General features: G+C 38.7%; 1 protein-coding gene across 3 annotated transcripts in view; it reads left to right on the forward strand.

Annotated features, from left to right (window-relative positions):
* The window catches only part of Samd8 (sterile alpha motif domain containing 8), a 62,893-nt gene that overhangs the window by 33,038 nt on the left and 5,299 nt on the right, over positions 1-24,556 (forward strand). For all 3 annotated transcript variants that reach the window (XM_070020653.1, XM_070020651.1, XM_070020652.1), the window contains exons 2-4: positions 4,352-4,944; positions 16,434-16,529; positions 21,646-21,763. In XM_070020653.1, coding sequence (XP_069876754.1) covers positions 4,367-4,944; positions 16,434-16,529; positions 21,646-21,763 — 792 coding nt within the window. In that variant the 5' untranslated portion in view covers positions 4,352-4,366. The remainder of the gene's footprint in view (positions 1-4,351; positions 4,945-16,433; positions 16,530-21,645; positions 21,764-24,556) is intronic.

Raw genomic sequence — 24,556 nt, forward strand, 5'->3', positions numbered from 1 at the left:
CCCAAGATAATACTGGGTAAGAAAAAGAAAGCTGTCAGAGCCAAACATTAGAAAAGCACTTGTAGAGCAGAGCAACCATCCCAGACACAAGTCATACACAGGAAGATGCCGAAGTTAGGAACAGTCATATTTCATCTAAGTTTACAAGAAGGGATATAGCTAAAAAGCAAACTAATCATATTACATATTAGATCGAAATCTGAAACATGGAGATAGTGTGATTTAGTTTGTCTCAACCCCAAACAGGAGAAATGGAGATGCTGAATTATCTTGTAGTGGATCCAGGTCAGAAAAGACATCTTTGCATCATGACACTAAAATATGTTACCAGAAATTCATCACAGCTAATCAACATTGGTCCTTGCATCCAGCATGAGAAAAATTGAGGCAAGACTTGAACATAGTATCTGTCATATTCTTTACATTCTCTGTAATTCCAGTGGCATAACATAAATATTAAATGGACCTTGAAGCTTTTTTTGTGTGTGTGTGAAAATACTGTATAGAGGGGTTACAATTACATGGACAAGATAATGAGTACATTTCTTATCAAACATTGTTGTGTCCTCCTTTGTTTCCCCTTCCCAGCCCTTCCTATCTCCCACCCCCCAAAGCTTTTTTTTAAATCATCTTTCAATATGCCTCTTTAATGTAGGCTTTCTCAATAATAACTGAGTAGTTATTTAATGAGGTCTCTAACTATTATATAGTATCATACAATTAAAGGACATGCACTGACCTGATGAAGCCTTACAGTCAAGTGCGTCATGCTTTTGGGGCATTCCCACAACAAGCTCAAAGACTTATAGGCGACATTTATTTATAATCACTCATATTTTCTAGTAGCTAAACTATTGGCATCAAAGCTTGATAGCTTTACTAACGTTGTAAAGCTCTAATTAGTTAAGCTGGAGGTGGATGGGGACATGAAAGAAGAGAAGAATCATTTTGAGCAGAGTACCAGATGAAACTATACTAAAGAATAATGCTACAAGGATGGGAGTAACTTGGAACCCTTTGGTGGTAAGCTGTTAGAGACAGGGCAAAGAGAGTAGACTAGAAATATATAAAATGGAGAAATCTGACCTAGTTTTGTGTGAGATTCTTGTCTTACTCAGATTTGCTATATCGTAACTACTGCTGAGTTTGTTGCATGTGTTCATTAAATAACCAAGGATGGTGTATCATTCTTGATATGTATGCATCTGTGATATCATAGGTAGTTAGATGTACCTGAAGGAAAAGAAGATATGAATGTAATAGGGTAAAAAGATAAAATGTAACTATATATGTGGACTAAAATATAGCAGAATCATATTTTAGTAGAATATTTTATATACTATATAATAAATGATATTAAATGTCAGTGTGTAAATTACATGTGTTAAACTGAATGGATTAAATGTAATTCCTTGACCTTTGGGGTAATAAACTGTAGCAAAAAAAGACAATTTTTGTAATTTTTCAGAAAATTTAGAAAAAGACAAACTCATTATTGATGGATGTGATGTTAATTTTCTAAGACTGAAACCACTGTGGATTGGCAATGTAAAGAGCTATGTTTGGAATATATATTTGGAATCAAATATAGCTAGCTATTTTAGTAATTAAATACTGATTACTTGTTATTTCCATGGCATTGATCTCTGAGTAAATTTTATTGAGTATTTCTTGTTTTCTGAATACTTTTGGTGATATACGTAGGCCATTGAAATATCTGTCTGCTTGTTCTGAATGATTATAAGTTGTCATGTGGATAGGGGAAGAATGCACAACAGTATCTGCCTTTTACTTTCTGCTGCCTAAGGAAGCATATGAGGGTTTTCTTTTTTTTTTCTTCCCACCTCCACAACTACACTCCCTTCCCACCCATATGAGGGTTTTCATAGCCCCAAATTCATATTAATAAGCTTATGATAAATACCCAAATAAGATATTATTACTGGGAGAAGAGAAAGAAAATACTATCCATGACATTCACTTGGCCATCAGGTTAGAAAAATATACATTTGTCCTTTGGTTTTAAAGCAAACTCTTAAAAAATTTGATGTAAAGTACAGATTATAAGTGTATATAGTTTGATGAATTTTCACAAAAGGGAACACATCCATTTTAATGGATAAATACCCAGATTGATGGGAAATGTTAGAACATGGCAGGCCTGGTAATGCATACTTGTAATCCTGCCAATCAGGAGATTGAAGCAGGAAGATTGCAAGTTCCTTGGGCAAGTATCAAGACCCTGTTTCAAAAAGAAAAGGAAAAGGGGTGTAAGAGAAGGGAGGGAAGATATTTGTATTAGAACTGATCTTTTTCAACATTAGGTATGTTTTATTTTATTTTTTCTTTAAGTAGTTGTACAAAGGGGGTTGCCACTTAAAAAAGCAGCTTATGAATATCTCCATCGATGTCAGCTCTTTCATCATTCTCACCCATTCCTCCCCACCCCTTCCCTCACTCTTAATTTTGTAGACTAAATTGGATTCTTGGCTGTATTTTCTCCCTCTTCATTCATCTAGCCCTGTATGTTTTAAAGTTTGCCTATTGTATTTTTAAACACCACAATCTCAGGAGGAAACGTAGTCTAATTTAGAGATTCAGAAAGTGCCAGAAAACACACAAACTTTCAGTAGTAGAGAATAATACATTAGCGATTTTTTTTCCTGTTCTTTTTTTTGTCATCCATGTGTCCGGTATACTTTATAAAAACCCAATTCAGTCACATGTAACAAAATTTTACAATAGAAAAGGCATAAAAACAACTGAATAGGATCAGAGCAGTAAAAATTGCAAGTACTTTTTAAAGTAGCACATTATTGGCCCTTTATAGTGGTTTTATATATATATATATATATATATATAATAAATATATAGTATATATATAAAGTAAGCTTCATCAAATTTGGTTTTTTTATTTGTTTTTATTTATTTTTTATTGTGAAAATATTGTACAAAGGGGTTACAATTACATGGGCAAGATAATGAGTACATTTCTTATCAAGCATTGTAGCCTCCTCCTTTGTTTCCCCTTCCCATCCCTTCCCATCCTCCCCGGCCCCCCCACCCAATCCTCCCCGCACCCTCGCATCAAAGTTGTAAATTTCGTTCTCGACATAACCACTTGTACTTCTCATTGTTGTAACAGGTCCACCTGTATCCCTATTTAAAGGACTTGTTTTTCCCCTTCCCCTCCACAAATTATACCGACATCAAATACAGTATAACACTGTGGGGGAGGGACATACAAAGCAACAAAGAAATAATCTTATAAATGCATTAGAAACAATGGCATGAAAGAAAAAAAAAACATTTGAAATATATCTTAGTGTTCATTTCTCTAACATCACCTTACCTGACCTTTTCTGCTTGACTCAGACATATACTAGATATTGCAAATAAGGGAAACCATGGGACCTATGTTTCTTTGGGCTTGGCTTACTTCACTTAATATAATTTTTTCCAAGCCTTTCCATTTCTTAACAAATGGGGCAATGTCATTCTTTCTGATGGAGGCATAGAATTCCATTGTGTATATATACCACATTTTCTTGAGCTTCATCAATTGTGAGCAAAGTGAAATGACAGGTTTTTTTTTTAGAAATTTTATCACTTAAAGCCCCAGAAATGCCTTATTTAGTTCTAGAATAGTCAAGATTTAGGAAGAACTAAATTCTTATAAGACTTAAATTTATTTCTAGGTATATAATGTATAAATATATTCATATTGTATATTTGTATACTTATAAATATATAGTTATAGCAAAAAATTTCCAAGAATTACGGTTACCTATTTTCTTCTGTGTTTTTCCATATTTAGGTAGAGAGGTAATTTTTCACAAATGAAAATTTCAGAGATTTGTTTTGCATTTAACAAGACCATGATAGATCTTATTTTATGAAAAGCATTAAAGTAGGATATTTCTTCACTGTTTTCAACAGTAGTCTATAAGTTAATTATAGCTGACATGCTGTAGAAAAGCCATTTGTAAAACTCTGTAAAATGTTAGATTACGGGGCTGGTGGTATAGTTTAGTGGGTGAGCCTTGCCTAACCTGTGTGAATTCTTATGTTTAATCTGTAGCACCAGCCCAACAAAAAAGGAGGGAGGAAAACAAAAAAAGTTACGTCATTGGCTTTTCTTCTTTGGGTTGTATGCATAAAATTATTAAAATGTGCATCTGTTGAAAAATTACTCATTACTGGATAACTTTTGTTTCTTTGACTCTAAAGGCAGATAAGAAAATACAGGTAAATTGCTGATTTGGGTATGTTTATGTGGACTTGGTCTTCAAAGAAGTGGTTTGGACACATGAAAGTTTTGTTTTACTTTCTTGTTTTGCCTTGACTGCAGGCAGTTGAGGAAGAAATGGCGGGTCCTAATCAACTCTGCATTCGCCGGTGGACTACTAAGCATGTGGCTGTGTGGCTAAAAGATGAAGGCTTTTTTGAATATGTGGACATTTTATGTAACAAGCACCGACTTGATGGAATCACATTGCTAACGTTGACTGAGTATGATCTTCGATCTCCTCCTCTGGAGATCAAAGTCCTAGGGGACATTAAAAGGTTAATGCTGTCAGTCAGAAAATTACAGAAAATACACATTGATGTCTTAGAAGAGATGGGCTATAATAGTGACAGTCCCATGGGTTCTATGACTCCATTCATCAGTGCTCTTCAGAGTACAGACTGGCTCTGTAATGGAGAGCCTTCACAAGACTATGACGGACCCATCACTGACTTGAATTCTGATCCATACCAGTACATGAATGGCAAAAACAAGCACTGTATTCGAAGATTGGATCCAGAGTACTGGAAGACCATACTGAGTTGTATATATGTTTTTATAGTATTCGGGTTTACATCTTTCATTATGGTCATAGTCCATGAGCGAGTGCCTGACATGCAGACCTACCCACCACTCCCAGATATATTCTTAGACAGGTAAGTTTTGCTTTTAGTTGCTAAGTGTATAGAAGATTGCTGTAATTATAATGATAGCTGGGCATCGGTAGCTCATACCTGTAATACAAGCTACTCAGGAGGCTGAGATCTGAGGATCACAGTTCAAAGCCAGCTCAGGCAGGAAAGTCCATGAGACTCTTATCTCCAATACATTACTCAGAAAAAGCCGTAAGTAGTGTTGTGGCTCAAGTGGTATAACACTAGTCTTGAGCAGAAGAAGCTCAGGGACAGAGTCCAAGTCCAGAGTTCAAGCCCCAGAACTGGCAAACAAACACAACCCCTATCAAAAAAAAAAAAAAACCCAACAATGATAATATAGGTGTGATAATGTTATTTTTGTGATTATAGTTAATATATACTTTACATTTGCTGTATATTGTGGTATAAAAGGATATGCTTTGCTAGTTGCACATGCCTGTAATCCCAGCTACTTTGGAGACTAAGTCAGAAGGATCACAAGTTTGAGACAATTCTGTGATTCAAAATTTAAAATATAAAAAGAGATGGGACTGTAATTCAGTTGTAGAGTCGGTCAAGCATGTGAAGCCCTGTGTTCAATCTTCAGTACCACCAAAGGAAAAAGAAAACAATGTTTTTAAATCATTTAACTAGCTTGAAGTAAATTACAATTCTAGGTGAGTCAGAAAGCTGACTGCTTAATTCAACTTTCTATAGTTTTTAACTCTTTGGATACCTCAGATTTTTAAAAGGGTTTCCTAGAAGGATTTTTGCAAAGAATGGAGCTTGGTCAATTTTGTTTGTGTAAATGATGGATAGGATTCTGCTTCTTCCAAAATATGGGTAGTCTCTTGTATTACTAGATGAATTAAAGTTACCACTTATAAATGATAGTATTCTGTTGTATTAAATACCAAGTGAAATGAAATAGAAATTGCCAGGTGCTGGTGGTTCATGCCTATAAGTTTTGCTACTCAGGAGATGAGATCTAAGGAGGCTCAAAGCCATTCAGGACAGCAAAGTCTATGAGACTCTTACCTCCCATTAACCACCAAAAAGCTGAAAGTAGAGCTGTGGTTGAAGTGGTAGAGCTGTATCCTTGAGCAAAAAAAGCTAAAGGACAGCTAAAGTTCAAGCCCCAGGACTAGCATACAAAAACAGGTCCTAAGTTCAAGCCTCAGGACTAGCATACAAAAACAAACACCTCACACCTGTAATACATCTATACTATATGTATTGTATATATACTAAATAAAAAAACAAGAATTGTGTGTATATATATATATTAAATAAGAATAGAACAATGAACAGATATTCAGAACTATTTTTAAAATCTTTGTAAAATTTGTAGTGCCTTGTTCGTTCATTTTTAAGTTTTGTACTTCTGAAAGTGCCTTGCAGTATGTATTTTTTTTTAATTTTATTTTATTTGAGAACATACTGTACAGAGGGGCTACAATTACATGGGCAGGATAATGCATACATTTCTTACCAAGCATTGCAGCCTCCTCCTTTGTTTACCCTTCACCTCCCTTCCCAGCCTCCCCCCTCCCCCCCACCCAATCATACCCCCCTCCCCCCCATGCAGTATGTATTTTAAGATAAATGATTTTAAAATGTCATATTAAGATGATAAAATAACATATATATCACATTTTTCTTACTGTCACACCCCAACTAAAATTATTTTTTAAGTGTTTTTGTTTTTTAAGTTGTAAGCCCAAAGGATAGGGTGGATAAAAGGAGAAAACAGCTGTAGATATTTGTAAATGTGAAGGCAGACTAGCAAACCTAAACAAACCTAATTCTAAAATAGCAAGGAAAGAAGGGCTGAGGATAGACTTCAGTTATAGAGTTTTTGCCTAGCATATGCTAAGGCCTGGGGTTTGATCCTCAGCAACATAAACACAAAAATAAAACAATAGAAAAAATGGAGAACCATCCTATAGTTTCCCCACCTATAAACAGAAGATCCTCAGAAACTAAGAAAGAAAACATTTAGTGTCTAGGGAAACAGTAAGCTATAAAAATCCCAAACTTGGGCCAGGCACCATTGGCTCACACCTGTAATCCTGGCTTGCTCAGGAGGATGAACTTTGAGGATCGCGGTTCATAACCAACCCCGGCAGGAAAATCCGTGAGATTCTTATCTTCAATTAACCACCAGAAAACCAGAAGTGGTCTGTGGCTCAAAGTGGTAGAGAGCTAGCCTTGAGCTGAAGAGTTGAAGGACAGCACCCAGGCCCAGGGTTCAAGCCCCACAACCAACCAAAAAAATTTTTTTTAAAATTTGGAATATGCCTTGAGTAGGAGATGAAGAGTAGTTGGACAAGAAGCCTGAAAGAAAACAAGTTCTGGATTTTGTAGGAACTTGTAGACCATTTAAGAACTTTAATTTTGCTGTGCACTGGTGGCTCATGCCTGTAATGCTAGCTACTCAGGAGGCGGAAATCTGAGGATCATGGTTCAAAGCCACCCCTGGCAGGAAAGTACATGAGACTCTATCTCCACTTAACCACTAGAAACCAGAAGTGGCACTGTGGCTCAAATGGTAGGGTTCTCGCCTTGAGCTGGCACAGGGACAGTGCCCAGGCCCAGAGTTCAAGCCCCACAACCAAAAAAAGAACTTTAATTTTTATTCTGAGTACAAAAAAAAAGAAATTAGGAAACATTGATAAGTAGAGTATTCTAACTTCCATTTTAAAAGTTGCTCTAGTAATTGTATTAAAAGTAACCTGTAGAGAGGAAGCAAAGATCAGTTCAGCAACAGCTGAATTCATAGACAGAGAAGATACTGGATTGAAGAAGACTGGTAATAGAATGATTTTAATTTCTAGAGCTAGAAGCATTTGTTAGTGGAATTGAGAGTAATGTATGGGGGCGGGGGAGATGTGTCAAGGATTATTTGAAGTTTTTTGTTTTTGTTTTTTTGCTTTTTTTTTAAGAGGTTGAAGTTGAGACAGTCTCACTATATACCTAGGTTGGCCTTAAACTCAAGAGGCTTTTACCTTGGCCTTCCAAGTACTAGAATTAAAGTTATGTACCACCATGCCCAACTTTATTCCAAGACTTTTTTTACCTGAGCACATGGGAGGATGATGGAGGTGCTATTTATAGAGAAGGGAAGACTGTGAAAGGAGCTGATTTGGTGCGATCAAGCTTCAGTTTTGGATATAATGTTCGAGATTTTATTTTACAACAAATCAGATGTCAAGAGATAGAAATTTGAGCTTGAATTTGGGGAAAGACTTACCTAAGATTAGGGAGCTAGCAGTATAAGTAAACCTTGGTCTTCTTGGGAGTAAGAACAGAAGGGAAAGAGAAGCCCAAGGGAGAGAGGCAGAAATGAAGAGAGAAGAAAATAGTTAATAAGGTTTAATTGTAATGAGTTCAAGGAAATATGAAATGTACTAGAATTTACCTGAAGGTTCTTTTCCCCTCATATCTGTTGTATCAATATTTGCAGTAGTTATAAATTTAGAAATAGTCTAAATACTTCAATCTGTGAAACTGCTGAATATACCATGACAGATCTATACAGTGAAGCACTATTCAACCATAAAAAAGAATGCAGACAAGTTCTATGAATTGGTATGAGGTCATTTGTAAGAAGTCGCAAGCACTGAACACAAATATATAGTTCATGGCTTCTAAATAATAATTCTCCACTAAAGGCTAGACGGGGATCCTTGGGAGAGGTGGCTGATTTTGTCTGGATCAAGTATAAGAAAATATAAAATAAGTCTGAAAAAGACCTTGTGCACAAAAACAATGGAAAATGTCAAAGAACTTAAGAGCTGTCCAGGCATGGTGGTTCATGCCTATAATCCTAGCTATACAGGATGCTGAGATCTGAAGATCATGGTTTAAAGCCAGCCCAGGCAGGAAAGTACATGAGACTCTTATAAAACTCCAATAAACCTACTCAGAAAACCAGAAGTGGCACTGAGGCTCAAGTGGTAGAGCACTAGCCTTGAGCTGAAGAGCTGAGGGATAGCACGCAGGCCCAGAATTCAAACCCCACGACCGACAATAGAACTTAAGAACTGGTTAGAAAGGGCTTGATCATGGGCTGGCAAGGTGGCTAAGTGGTAGAGTGCTTGCCTTGCATGCATAAGGCCCTGGGTTTGATTCCTCAGCACCACATAAGCAGAAAAAGCTGGAAGTGGCGCTATGTCTCACGTGGCAGAGCGCTAGCCTTGAGCTTTGAGTTGAGGGACAATGCCCAGGCCCAGAGTTCAGGCCCCACGACTGACAAAAAAAAAAGAAAAAAAGAAAAGAAAAAGCTTAATTAAATTCAAATAGTATTAAGACATTTGAAACATCAAAAAATGACAATAATGGATTATATCATCTTGGGTAAGAAAAATAAATAATCTATGAATACATAGTAATCCTATAAAAAAGTGTGTAAATGAGAGAAAAGGTCCTGCAAGAGCAAGTAAATTTGGATGATGTGACTTTTTCAGCTTTTAATATGTGATTAATTTAGGCAAGTCATTAGGGATATTCAAATCCATTAGGTATATGACCACTGAAGAGCAACATAGTCACATGATTTGAAAGAATCATCTTACATATTACTTTACATAGGGAGAATAAGGTAATTACAAGATATGGTATACATCATCTTCTCCAGATGATCAAATGTAACATCACAATGCTTAATAAGAAATGTACTCATTATCTTGCCCATGTAATTGTAACTCCTCTGTACAGTATTTTCACAATTAAAAAAAAATGTAACATCACAGTGCAACAGAATAGCACTATATGCATTGTGTGTGACATTTGCAACATCACTGATCTCTGTGATAATCTTGCCCCCTTCAAATATGTTTAAATATTTTCTTTTTTTGGTTGGTGCCAGTACTAGGGCTTGAACTTAGAGCCTGGGTTCTGTTGCTTAATTTTTTCACTCAAGCCTTGTTCTTTACCATTTGTACCAGAGCTCCACTTTTGGCTTTTTGGTGATTAATTGGAGTTAAGAATGCTGCAATTGGGGGTGGGGGGAGATGGGAGGGAAGGGATGGGAAAGGGAAAACAAAGGAGGAGGCAACAATGCTTGATAAGAAATGTACTCATGGCCGGGCGCTGGTGGCTCATGCCTGTAATCCTAGCTACTCAGGAGGCTGAGATCTGAGGATCGCAGTTCAAAGCCAGCCCGGGCAGGAGAGACTGTGAGACTCCTATCTCCAATAAACCACCAGAAAACCGGAAGTGGCGCTATAGCTCAAGTGGTAGAGCGCTCGCCTTGAGCTGAAGAGCTGAGGGACAGCGCTCAGGCCCAGAGTTCAAGCCCCACGACCGACAAAAAAAAAAAAAGAAAAGAAAAGAAATGTACTCATTACCTTGCTCATGTAATTATAACCCCTCTGTACGGTATTTTCACAATAAAAAAAACTTATTAGTTAAAACAAAAATAGGATGCTGCAATCCTCAGATCTCAGTTTCTGGAGTGGATAGGGTTACAGCCTCTGGTGCCTGCCTTTAACCTCATTCTAATCATGAAGTAATCAGACAAAAAGTATGGAACATTCTACATGACAGCTGATTTGGATTCTCCCAAAATTTCAAAGTAATTTCAAAAAAAAATCAAAAAAAAAAAAAAAAAACAAAGTAATTTCAAACAAAACCAGAGAAGATTATATGGGAAATTGAAGAGACAACTAAGAGCAATATATAAACTTTTTAATTGGCTTCTATGCCAAGAAAAAACAATGTTATGTAGGATATTTTATACTAGATCACTGTTACAGTTTCCCAGGGTATAATAGTATATTGGATTATGAAAAGGATATATTTGTTTTTGACATGTAGTCTGGAGATGTATCTCAGTAGTAGAATGCATATTATTAACATGCTTAAGGCCCTGGTTTCAATCCTCAACATCCTATAAAATATTAAGTAGGTAAGACATAGAAATATTAGACAACTAGGATTCTGGAAATTGAGCTTATGAGGAATCTTATTAGGAGGGACAAGTTTTAGATTACAGCCATGAGTTTAGATTGTAACTGTAGGGTAAAAAATCATAGGAAGAGCAGTAAAAATAGACGTGAATAGAAACACGAATTAAATTGGAGAAGCAGAAGAGTTATCCAAATGCTAAAAATAAAACATAGTAGGGAAAGTAATATTAGAGTTTGAACTCAGGCCCTTAATACTTGCTACCAAGGTGCTTTAACCACTTGAGCTATAGCCCCCTGGCCAAAACAGTTTTTAAAGTTTAAAGTGAGAATGGATGCTGATCTTCTATGAATGGTTATAACCAGGTGTAAGAGAAGGTGAACATTGTTTAATAGAGCAATGAGGATTTAGTTTTCAACTGTACAATTTACGATGGGGAGTGAATTATGGAAGAGTACCTGCCTAGCAAGTGCAAGGCCCTGCATTCAACACTGCTCCCCCCCACCAAAAAATAAATAGTATGGTACAGTTTGCAAGGCATGATAGCTAACACCCTAGCAGAGGCAGGAAGATTGTAAGTTTAAGGCTAGTCCTGGCAAAATTAGCAAACTCTGTCTCAATAGCAAAATATAGACAAAAGTGAGGGGATGTGGCTCAAGTAACAGAGTGCTTGCCTGGCATAAATGGTTTCAATCTCTAGTACCACAGAGTAGGGGGGCAGGAGGTTTTTGGTACATTTTCAAAATTCTAGAACATGTTCATCATTCTCAAAAGAAACTCATACCCATTGAAAATAATACTTTATCCAGTTGTAATGGATAGTTGCTCGGAGCAGACTGACACAGTAGGATAATGAACTCAGAGTCAGCCTAGGCTACCAAGCAAGACCCTGTCCCCCACCCCACCCCCCAACAAAATTATACTTCATTCCCACATATCCTGACAGCCACTAGTTTACTTTGTTTCTGAGTATGTTTATTCTAGACAGCTCATAAAGGAAATAATACAATATGTGGCCTTTGTGTGTGTGTGTGTGTGTGTGTGCGCGCGTATGCCATACTGGGGTTGAACTCAGGGCCTGGGCACTGTCGCTGAGTTCTATGCTCGCTGAGTTCTATGCTCGAGGCTAGTGCTTTACCACTTTGAGCCACAGATCCATTTCTGGTTTATTTGAGAGTTAGTTAACTGGAGTTAAGAGCATCACAAACTTTCCTTCCCTGGATAGCTCTGAACTGTAATCCTCAGCCCCCTGAGTTGCCCGGATTATAGGCGTGAGCCACTGATTCCAGGCTTATGTGGCACTTTTTGTCTGGCTTCTTTTACTTAGAATTATATATATATATGTATGTATGTATGTATTTTAATTTTTTGCCAGTCTTGGGGTTGAACTCAGGGCCTGGGCACTGTCCCTGAACTTCTTTTGCTCAAGGTTAGCACTCTACCACTTTAGCCACATCTCCACTTCTGGCTTTTTCTGTTTATGCAATACTGAGGAACCCAGGGCTTCATGCTTGCTAGGCAAGAATTCTACCACTAAGCCACATTCCCGGCCCTTAGTATAATATTTTTAACATTCATCTTTACTGTAGCACGTATCATTTTACTAGCAAATAATATGTTTATACATCAGTTTATTGACAGTGAAGTGGTTTCCATCTTTTGGCTATTAGTAACAACACTACTGTAAACATTGGTCTAAATTTTTGTATAAATATATATTTTCAATTCACAGTAGGTATTATAAACCAAATTTTTCCTTCACTTTCATCATTATAAAGCCACATGCTCTTATATTTTTGGTGGCACTGGGGATTGAACTCAGGACCTAAAACTTGCTAGGTTAGTACACTACCACTTGAATTGTTTCTAGCCCAAGCTCTAATACTCTTAAGCATCTGAATTTCATTTATCAGAGACCAGTTCTGAAGCTCTGTGTTCTCTTTCCTGTATCCCCTCAGTTACCTTTCTCATCTTCTTCCATATTCATGATATACCAGTACCCATTAGATATAACTATGGTAGAGGACTACTTTTGAACTATTGGAATATACTGTGCCTGCTTATAAGAAGGGTCTAAAATACTTGGGTAGGGCAACAGTGGCTCACACCTGTAATCCTAGCTACTCAGGAGGCTGAGATCTGAGGATCACCGTTCAGAACCAGCCCTGGGCAGGAAATTCCATGAGCCCTTCTTATCTCCATTTAATGACAAGAAAACCAGAAGTAGGGCTGTGGCTAAAGTGGTAGAGCCTTAACCTTGAGCCAAAGAGCTCAGGGACAGTGCCCAGGCCCTGAGTTCAAGCCCCCTAACTAAAACAACAAAATAATAATAAATAAAATAAAACACTTGGAAATTTACATCCTTCCAGGATCAGTCCTTAACCAAAGACTGATAAAGTGGGGCCCAAATATTTAATTTCTGTTTTTTTTAACTGCAATAAAATCGTTAGCCTGGACCTATAAGCTACCAAATTGCCCCTAGGACTTAGCCACAGGGTTTTATTTGATGACTCACCCTTGCTTTGTTTCTCTGCCTTCCAGATCTCATATCTTACTACCCTGTAGTTTTTTTCCTTCCTCATAAATTCCTTCCTTATAAATCTCTTTTCACACCAATCTTTGTGTGCTTCTGAAGCCTATTTTACATAGTTCTAAGAGCTTTAGCACATAAGCAGAAACTTCGGAGACAGGTATATTTTTGAGACCAAACAGCCTTCAGTGAAGAATACCTGATAGTTGGAAGAGAAGTCACAGAAGCACTATATAAAACAAATATAAATAATGGAAAAAATAAATAATGGAAAAGTCACATCAATCTGGTACTTTACTGTCCTTTATTTCTCTGTTGCCCCTGAAGTCATTATTATATATAGTATAATATAATCAATGTTGACAGTGATGACTTTAAAATACTAAAAAGGATCACCCGGTGGCTCATGCCTATAATCCTAACTACTCAGGAGGCTGAGATTTGAGGATCATGGTTCAAAGCCAGCCCAGGCAGGAAAGTCCATGAGACTCTTATCTCCAATAAACCTCCAGAAAACCAGAAGTGGCACTGTGGTTCAAGTGGTAGAGCACTAGCCTTGACTGAAGAGCTCAGGGACAACATCCAAGCCCAGAGTTCAAGCCCCACAACCGATTTAAAAAAAACTAAAGAGGGCTGGGAATACGATTTAGTGACAGAATGCTTGCCTAGCATACATGAAGCCCTGAGTTCTATTCCTCAGTTAGCACATAAACAGAAAAAAACCAAGGTGCTGTGGCTGACGTGATGGAGTGCTAGCCTGGAGCAAAAATGCCCCAGCCCTGAGTACAAGCCCCAGGACTGGCAAATACATACATACATACATACATACATACATACATACATACATACATACATACATACATACATACATACATACGCCCCAGGACTGGCAAATACATACATACATACATACATACATACACACACATACATACTAAAGAATTACATACAGTACAGAAAAAAGGCAAATACATGTATAATGCATTTTTGAAAGCTTTGCACCAAGATTAGTATGCAGGATTGAGCATATATTTGACAGCCAGCTGAGGCAGGAAAGTCTGTGAGACTTGTATCTCCAATAAACCACCAGAAAACCAGAAGTGATGCTGTGGCTCTAGTGGTAGAGTGCTAGCCTTGAGCTGAAGAGCTCAGGGACAGTGGCCAGGTTCAGAGTTCAAGCCCCATGACCAACAACAACAACAACAAAAGGAAAATTTAGAGGAAAACGCTTTCAGAAAATAATGAAGGAAAAATTCAAATCCAACAGGACAGTTAGAATATAGATTTGATGAAATCATTCAGCACACAGAACAAAGAGATGGAAAATAATAAAGGTTAGCTCAATTCACTTGTCCCAATAATTAATCAGATTGGAGTGCAGAAAGACTTGTAGAGAAAAGGAGAGAAATATCATCTAAGGTATCATGTGAGAATGTTTCTGGGCTGGCAATGTGGCTTAGTGGTAAGGTACTTGCCTAGCATGTATGAAGCCCTGGGTTTGACTCCTCAGTACCACATAAACAGAAAAGGCTAGAAGTGGCACTGTGGCTCAAGTGGTAGAGTGCTAGCCTTGAGCAAAAGAAGCTCAAGGACACTGCCCAGACCCTTCAAGCCCCAGAACTGACCAGAAAAAAAGTGTTTTCCAGACCCAAAGGTTGTGTCTTCCCTCCTCCCTTTCTTTCTCCTCCTCTCTTTCTCCATCCCTCACTTAAGAAATTGGACCTGACTTTTACTAGTGGGTAATCATAGTGGATTAGATAAGAAGATGCAAACTAAGGGAGGACAGACAAAGTAGGTTAAAAACAAGAACAAAAAATGTATTTTCTGACTGTAAGCAAAGCCAATTTATCTCATTACTGTGAAAGTAGTTATCTCACATAACAGATATTTTCAGATAATGATTCCTTTAAATTACTTCAAGTTTAGTTGGACATCCTAGTCACTCAAGAGTTTGAACTCTAGAGGATCAAGATTTGAAGTCAGTCTGGGCAGCAAAATTCTCCAGACTCAGTCTCCAGTTAACTAGCAAATAGTGGATTGGAGTTGGCTAAAGTATTTAGGTGCCAGCTGTAAGAAAGAAAACCAAGCCAGAATGCGAGGCCCTGATTTAAAGCCCTGGTATTGGCACCAAAAAAGAAATAAAAAAAGGTCTAGTTCAACAACATGGTGGTGGTGTATGTATGTAATCCCAACTATTCAAAAGTTGGAGACAGCAGGATCCAGAGTTTGAGGCCAACTGGGGAAGTTAGAAGAACACTATCCCCCATCCCTCCTCCCCCCCCCCAAAAAAAATAGATCCAGATGTTGGTGGCCCATGCCTATAAATCCTAGCTATTCAGAAGTCTGAGATTCAGAAGTTTGAGACTTAAACCAGTTTGGTCAGAAAAGTCTGTAAGATTCCATCTCCAAAATAACTACTAAAAAGCAGGCTGATGGTATGGTAGAGCAATAGCCAAGCAAGTTCAAGGTCCTAAGTTCAGACCCTATTACTGCCAAAACAAAAGGAGTTAGGAGCCAGGTGCTGGTGGCTCATGTCTGTAATCCTAGCTACTCAGGAGGCTGAGATCTGAGAATCTCAATTCAAAACCAGCTGGGCAAGAAAGTCTGTGGGACTCTTATCTCCAATTAACCACCAGAAAACCAGAAATGGTGCTGTGGCTCAAATGGTAGAGTGCTTGCCTTGAGCTGAAGAGCTGAGGGACAGCGCCCAAGCCCAGAGTTCAAGCCCCATAACCGACAAAAAAAAAAAAAAGAGTTGTCCTCATTGTTAGGTATCTAAATATACATTGTTCAGAAAACAGGCCTTTTTCTTTCTCCCATTATTTTGTGGACTCTGTCCAAGTCAGATTTACTACAGAATGGGAAAGAGTGTTGTGACTTTTTAAAGGAAACCATGATTGGAAATCAAGAAAACCAGCATATTCTGATAGATAGGATACTTTATGAAACAATGCTTTCCAAACATCTTTCCCATAAGAGAGGCAAAAGTTACATAGAACAATTTTAGAAAAGTATCTTATTGAAAAAGATAACATCTATTCAGTTCAAAAAAATTTTTTTTGTGTTTCAGTGTTCCTAGAATTCCATGGGCCTTTGCGATGACTGAAGTGTGTGGTGTGATTCTGTGCTATATTTGGCTTCTGGTCCTCCTTCTTCACAAACACAGGTACTTCGCTTAACTCTTAAAGACTGAAAGTGTTTTGACCCTTTTGTCTCAAGTCATGATACTCCATCTCTCCCTTTGTATTTTACTGCTTCATTTCCTTTTCTGGTCAGTGTGACATAGTTTTTTGTTTTTTTTTTTTTGTGGGGTCCAGTCCTGGGGCCTGAACTCTGGGCCTGGGGTTGTCCATAAGCTCTTCAGCTCAAGGCTAGCGCTCTACCACTTGAGCCACAGCGCAATTTCTGGCTTTTTTCTTTTTGCTTATGTGGTGCTGAGGAATTGAACCCAGGGCATCAAGCATGCAAGGCAAGTGCTCTACCACTGAGCCACCTTTCCAGCCCCATGTGACATAGTTTTTGACAAAGGAAAATGTTTGGTGTTTGGTTAGTATTCAGCTCCAAATACCTTTAATAATATTCTGAATGTATATTTACAGCAAAAAGTGAGAGTTGGAATGGTCATCCATGATTATAGTCTTTTAAGTTTTTCTCTCTTTTTTTTTTCATTTCTTTGGTGGTTTTTCTTTTTTTTTTTATGAAAGAAACATTCAGAAATGATGTTACTTTCTGTAGGATCGAAATTTCCTCCAAAGAGTGTTTTGTTCTCTGCTTGAAGAATTCCCATTAAAAAAAGAGATTAGGGGCTGAGAAGGTGGCTAAGTGGTAGAGCACTTGCCTTGCATGCATGAGGCCCTGGTTTCGATTCCTCAGTACCACATAAGCAAAAAGAAAAAAGCTGGAAGTGGCGCTGTGGCTCAAGTGGTAGAGCGCTAGCCTTGAGCTGAAGAGCTGAGGGACAGCACCCAGGCCCAGAGTTCAGGCCCCATGACCGGACCCAAAAAATAAATAAATAAAAATAAAAAATAAAAGAAGAGATTATTAGTTGGGTACTGGTGGCACACGCCTGTAATCCTAGCTATTCAGGAGGCTGAGATCTGAGGATCGCAGTTCAAAGACAGCCTGGCAGGAAAGTCTGTGGGACTCTTATCTCCAATTAACCACCAGAAAAAGGGAAGTGGCGGTATAGCTCAAAAGTAGTAGAGCGCTAGCCTTGAGCTGAACTGAGGGTCAGCACACAGGCCCAGAGTTCCAGCCCCACTACTGCCGAAAGAGAGAGAGAGAGATAGAGAGATTATTTTGCATAGCATGTATATCTGAAGTGTTATTTGTTTCAGATGATATAGGAAGTTGGTAAATAGGGAGAATGCTTCTTGGCACTTTCTCAAAGAATATAAAGAGGAAGTTTTTTGATTTAATAAGGGAAATACATGGGGAGGGGGTCTCCTTTCCTACTTTAATGGGAATTATTTCTTTATGTAGAAACCAAGGCATAGTGATCAATTTTTAAAGAACTGTAAAGTTTGTGATTCTGTGTTGTCCAGTGTCTCTGAAACTCTGGAAAGGAATAAGGACACTTGTAGTTTTTGGTTCTTTGTTCTTACCAGGAGGTACTGAGATAACTGTGTGATGGCTGTTATATTCTATGCTACAGCTATTTCAGTGCTTTGAAGGTGAACAGAAAGGTTGACGCTAGCTATTTCTGTCGTGCTTTGAGGCCATACTGAGCCTTTCTATCCCATTTTGTCCTCTTTAAAATTGTGGGTAGCTTAAAATTAGAGGTGGTTAGAAAACACGTGTATCAGGGTTGGGATGTAGCTCAGTGGCAAAGTGCTTGCTTAGCAAGTGCAACATCCTGGGTTCTATCCCCAGTACCAAAAAAAGAAAATACATGTATCACTACTGTTTTCTGTTATCTTGCAAGATTTAGTGCATTTAAACTACCCACTTTTTAAAGTAAAGAGCTTACATTATAGGAATCCGTAGTAGGTTCAGCAAAGCATTATAATGTCCAGGTAACTACAAGTAATATTTACTTAGTTAAAAAAGTATTTTTTACTTGTGGTCTTAGTATTATAAGAATCATATCTTGGGCTGGGAAGGTGGTTCGGTGGTAGAGCACTTGCCTTGCATGCATGAGGCCCTGGGTTCGATTCCTCAGCACCACATAAGCAAAAAGAAAAGTGGCACTGTGGCTCAAGTGGTAGAGCGCTAGCCTTGAGCTGAAGAGATCATATCTAGAGTTGTTAAAGCAGATTGCTGGGCTCCATTCCAGATGTACACACAAAATTTGAAACATACATAGTATTTATTCAATGTGTTTGTTTTGTTTTTAAGGCAGAGTTTCTTTTGGGCAGGCTGGTCTTGAACTTTTTATCCTTTGCCTCAGTCTCCCAATGCTAAGATTACAGACTTGTGTCACCACACCCAACTCTCAATACTTTTTTCTTGAATAAGAGAGGGTCATTTTTTTTTAGGGGAGGGTCCGGCCGTGGGGCCTGAACTTTGGGCTCTGTCCCTCAGCTATTCAGCTCAAGGCTAGTGCTCTACCACTTGAGCCACAGCACCACTTTTGGCTTTTTTCTTTTTGCTTATGTGGTGCTGAGGAATTGAACCCAGGGCCTCAGGCATGCAAGGCAAGCGCTCTACCACTGAGCCACCTTCCCAACCCCCAGGTCATTTTTTCTGACTTTTTTCTTTTTGCTTATGTGGTGCTGAGGAATCGAAGCCAGGGCCTCAGGCATGCAAGGCAAGCGCTCTACCACTGAGCCACCTTCCCAACACTGGGGTCATTTTTTTTTTTTATTTCTTATTTTTATTGGTTGTGGGGCTTGAACTCTTGGCCTGAGAGCTGTCCCTGAACTCTTCAGCTCAAGGCTAGCATTCTACCATTTGAGCCACAGTGCCACTTATTCTGGTGGTGAATTGGAGATAAGAGTCTCATGGAGCCCCACGACCAACAACAACAAAAAAAAGTCTCATGGACTTGCCTGCCTGGGCTGGCTTTGAACCCTGATCCTCAGATCTCAGCCTCCTGAGTAGCTAGGATTACAGGCATGAGCCACTGGCGCCTGGCCTGGGAGGGTCAGTTTTTTTTTTGGGGGGGGGTCCGGTCGTGGGGCCTGAACTCTGGGCCTGGGCACTGTCCCTCAGCTCTTCAGCTCAAGGCTAGCACTCTACCACTTGAGCCACAGCGCCACTTCCTGCTTTTTCTTATGTGGTGCTGAGGAATCGAACCCAGGGCCTCAGGCATGCAAGGCAAGTGCTCTATCACTGAGCCACCTTCCCAGTCCCATGGGGAGGGTCATTTTTAAACATATAAAAGCAAAAGACTCCCCACATCTCAGTTCATTTGAATTTAGGAGAAAGAACATACTGCAGCCAGGGTCAAATGGTGCAGCTCATCAACCTCATCTTTAAATCTTACAAAAACAGATTTCGAATTCAGGTGTAGCTTTGTGAACAAGTGAATATGAGGATAGGGGGCTGTATTACTGGTTTTGATGGGTATATGAACCTTATGTTAGATGATACAAACAAAATTCAGTCTAAAACAAACTCAAAAAAACAACTGGGCTGGGTGTTGGTGGCTCCCACCTGTAATCCTAGGAGGCTACTACTACGAAGGAGGCTAAGATTTGAGGCTCGCAGTTCAAAGCCATCTGGGACAAGAAAGTCTGGGAGACTCTTATGGTCAATAAACTACCAAAAATGCGAGAAGTAGAGACTGGGAAGGTGGCTCAGTGGTAGAGTACTTGCCTTGCATGCATGAGGCCCTGGGTTTGATTCCTCAGTACCACATAAGCAGAAAAAGCTGGAAGTAGCGCTGTGGCTCAAGTGGTAAGAGGGCGAGCCTTGAGCCTTGAGCTGAGGAACAGAGCTGAGGAACAGAGTTCAGGCCCCACAACCAGCAAAAAAAAAAAAAAAAAAAAGCTAGAAGTAGAGTTTAAGTAATAGAGGGCTAGCCTTGAGCAAAAAGGCTCCAGGGGACAGCCTAGGTCCTAAGTTCTAGCCCCAGGACCAGAACACATACAAAAAAGAATCCTATACATAAAGTGTTCTTTGCTGGGAAAATAATGAACACATCTGTTTATATTATTGTGATGAGCCTTGTTATTGTGACACTACTGTTCATATAGTTTTAATAACTTACATTATTATCAGGTGACAATAAATGCAGTAGAATTGAAATTGTTTTTATGAAAAAAAATAGAGGAGGGGGAAAGGAAGAGAGAGAGTCTCAATGTGTAGTTCGTGTAGTTCATGATTACCCAATTACAATAATCAACAATTTCTTTCAGATATACTTACTATAAAACTTAGTATTTTCGCTGGGCATCTGTGGCTCCCGCCTGTAATCCTAGCTACTCAGGAGATCTGAGGACCACTGTTCAAAGCCAGCCCAGGCAGGAAACTTCCATGACACTCTTATCTCCAATAAACCACCAGAAAACTGGAAGTGACACTGTGACTCAAGTGGTAGAGTGCTAGCCTTGAGCTGAAGAGAGAGCTGAGGGACAGCACTGAGGCCCAGAGTTCAAGCTCCACAACTGACAAAAACAACAACAAAACTTGGTGCTTTTTAGGGCTGAGAATGTGGCTTGTGATAGAGTGCTTGTCTAGCATACATGAATCCCTGGGTTCGATTTCTCAGTACCACATAAACAGAAAAAGCTAGAAGTGGCGCTGTGCCTCAGGGGGTTAAAGCTCTAGCTTGAGTGTAGAGAGGCTCAAGGACAGAGCCCAGGCTATGAGTTCAAGGCCCAGGACTGGCCAAAAAAAACCCAAAATAACAACAAAAAAAACTTGGTGTTTTTTAAAAAAGGGCTTATTATTTTATAGCTTATGTTTAAGTTAGGAAAACTGAGTATTAGGTAGCCAGTAAATCTGAGCAGCATTTTACCTCTTAACTTACATTCACTTAACCATAAAGGATCTAACTTAAATTCAACATGTCAGACACTAGCCACATGCAGCTATTGGATTTAATTAAAATGAAATAAAAACTTCAAGCTTAATTTCTTAGTTATATTAGCCTCATTTTAAGTACTTAAGAGCCAGTGCAGCTCTATGAATGGACAGTGTAGTTAGAACATTTCTATCACTGAAGAATTTTGTGGGATAATGATGCTTGATTATCTCTTAACATCCTGGACCTCTTCAAAACACTAGTAGTTTTTCTGCTTGCTTTCTCTTTAGGCAAGCATTTAATGACTGCGCTTTTTGTTTTGTTTTTGGTGTGGTTTCTTCTGATCTTCCCCCTTTGGTCACTTTGTTCACAGGTCAATTCTTCTTCGAAGGCTCTGTAGTCTGATGGGCACTGTATTCTTGCTTCGCTGCTTTACCATGTTTGTGACCTCCCTCTCCGTGCCAGGACAGCACCTGCAGTGTACTGGAAAGGTAGCCTGCTACCTACTTTTTGAATTGATGGCACAATATATGTAATAGTGCTAAGATTATGCTTTTACTATAAAATATACTTTCTGGTATTTGCAGTATCTTTAGTAAACCTTTGGAAATAATCTGGTAACAATCTTAAACTGGACACTTATCCCCGTGTTATTTCTATCCATGGTCATTAGTTTTATGCTTTTGAGCTAAAGAAAAAGGTTTCTGTTATCTCCTTTTCCTACATTTTCTTTTCTCATTATTCTCAGCATCTTTGCATCTGCGTATGACTTATTCTGGTCCCATCATTGTCTTCTTCACTCCCATTTTTTAGATGTTGTAGTTTGAGCTTATTCCACTTAAACTCCTTGTGGGATATGCAAAATCATAGTTTTTATTTTTTGTACTTTGTGACTTGTGATGTGCTATAGATATATTATGTCTCTGGTTAAACAGAAGATGAGAAATTATGTTAATGGGAACACAAAAAGAAGGTTATGAATTACTTTAAAAGTTTTTAAACTTATCTCATGCCTCTGTGTGTGTGTGTGTGTGTGTGTGTGTGTGTGTGTCTGTGTGTGTACATGTACACACAGTGGGTCTTGAAATGAGGGCCTGTAGTTCTCCTGAACCTTTTTTTTCTCACAGCTGGCACTTTTCACACTTGAACCATATCTATTGCCTGTCACTTTGCTGGTTGGAGTCTCTTGGACTTTCTATTGGGCTGGATTTTAACTTCCATCCTCAGATCTCAGCCTTGGGAATAACTAGGATTGCCTGTGCAAGACTGGAACCCAGCCCCTCACTTGTTCATTTTTTGATCAGGCTGGTTGGTCCTTTGCCACTTGAGTCATACCTTCACTTCTGTCTCAGTTGTTTTTGATATGTGAAATGGTTTATTGTGACTGGTTAAATTTGAACAAAAGAATTTATTGTGTTTAAACTTTGATGTATTAGTTCCCAAATATTTAGATGAATATATCAACAGTCTTGTTGATGTTTCAATGGTGTTTGAAAGACAAAATAAGATGTCAGTTTCTGTACTGTAATATAAATAGCTGATGTGCCTCTAAGAAAGATTATGAATCCAAAGGAGATCAAGAACTAAAAATAATACCCTTGAGCTAAAAGGTAACAAACTTCTCCAGGTGTTAGGAATACTTAGGTTGAGCACAAAGGAAGAGGAGATGGCGTAATATGACAAGTAAAAAAAATTTTTTTAAGGTTTAAAAGATGTTTGGAGGTTTTGTCGTCAAAATGGAAATTTTTTTTTTTACTAATATAAAGTTCTATAAGCTTACTATAAAAATTCAAATTATAAGCCGGGCGCTGGTGGCTCACGCCTGTAATCCTAGCTACTCAGGAGGCTGAGATCTGAGGATCGCGGTTCAAAGCCAGCCCGGGCAGGAAAGACCGTGAGACTCCTATCTCCAATAAACCACCAGAAAACCGGAAGTGGCGCTGTAGCTCAAGTGGTAGAGCGCTCACCTTGAGCTGAAGAGCTGAGGGACAGCGCCCAGGCCCAGAGTTCAAGCCTCACGACCGACAAAAAAAAAAAAAAAATTCAAATTATATAGAAATGTATGCATTAAAAAGTGAAAAGAAGCCCAGCACTGGTGGCTCATGTCTATAATTGTAGCTACTCAGAAGGCTGAGACCTGAGGATCGAGGTTTGAAGCCAGCCCGATCAGGAAAGTCCATGAGACTCTTAACTCCAATTAACCACCAAAGGAAAAAAAAAGGCCAGAAGTGGAGCTGTGGCTCAAGTGGTAGAGCTCTAGCCTTGAGCAAAAAAGCTCAGGGATAGCAACCAGGGCCAGAGTTCAAGCCCAGGACTGGCACCAAAAAAAAAAAAAAAAAAGGAAGAAAGGAAAAAAGAAAAAAGAAAATCCGTTTTTTTCATTTTACAAGCAGTACTGTTAACAGTATTGTGTATAGCCATAGAGACTTTTTTTTATTAACGTGGTAACCATTTATTAAGCAGACTTACTGATCATGTAAGTTTATATAGGTAGATCCTCTTTTTTTTTTCTTTTTGTTGTTGCTGGTACTGGGATTTGAACTCAAGACTCTGAGCTTACTTGGCTGGCACTCTTACCACTTGAGCCATGAGCCCTGCCCCCAACACAGCTTTTTTTTTTTTTTCTGTCAGTCCCGGAGCTTGAACTCAGGGCCTAGGTGCTATCCCTTAGCTCTTTTGTTCTATGTTAAGGCTCTACTACTTTGAGCCACAGTTCTACTTCCAGTTTTCTGGTGATTAATTGGAGATAAGAGTCTCACGGATTTTCTTGCCCAAGCTGGCTTTGAACCACAATCCTCAGATCTCAACCTCCTAAGTAGTTAGGATTATAGACATGAGCCACCATCACCCAGCTTTTGGCAGACTATTTTTGGAGATGAAGTCTCTCCAACTTTTCTTCTCTTAGGCTGGCTTCAAACCTACATCCTCTAGATCTTACCTCCCTTAGTAGCTAGAATTGCAGGTGTGAGACACTAGTGTCCAGCTTAGCTAGATAGATCCATTTAAAATATTTTATTACAGCATTGTTCTAAGTATCTTGTTTTTAATTTAATAATGTCAGTATCTTTTTTCAGAAGAAATGCATGTAACCATATTTAGCTTAACAGATGTGCAATATTTTTTTCCAGTCTCTAGATGACATACATTTTAGTTGTTTTTCAAATTTTACTACTTATAAGAAATGCTGTAGTAAACATCCACATTCATTTGTACTTTTTATATTTCCTTAAGTTACCGAAAGTAAAATTGTGGAGTTAGAGAGCATGCACATTAAAAAATGTGAT

This window comes from Dipodomys merriami, unplaced genomic scaffold (genome assembly GCF_024711535.1).
Source record: "Dipodomys merriami isolate MVZ:Mamm:240054 unplaced genomic scaffold, mDipMer1.0.p SCAF_14, whole genome shotgun sequence".
Lineage (NCBI taxonomy): Eukaryota > Metazoa > Chordata > Mammalia > Rodentia > Heteromyidae > Dipodomys > Dipodomys merriami.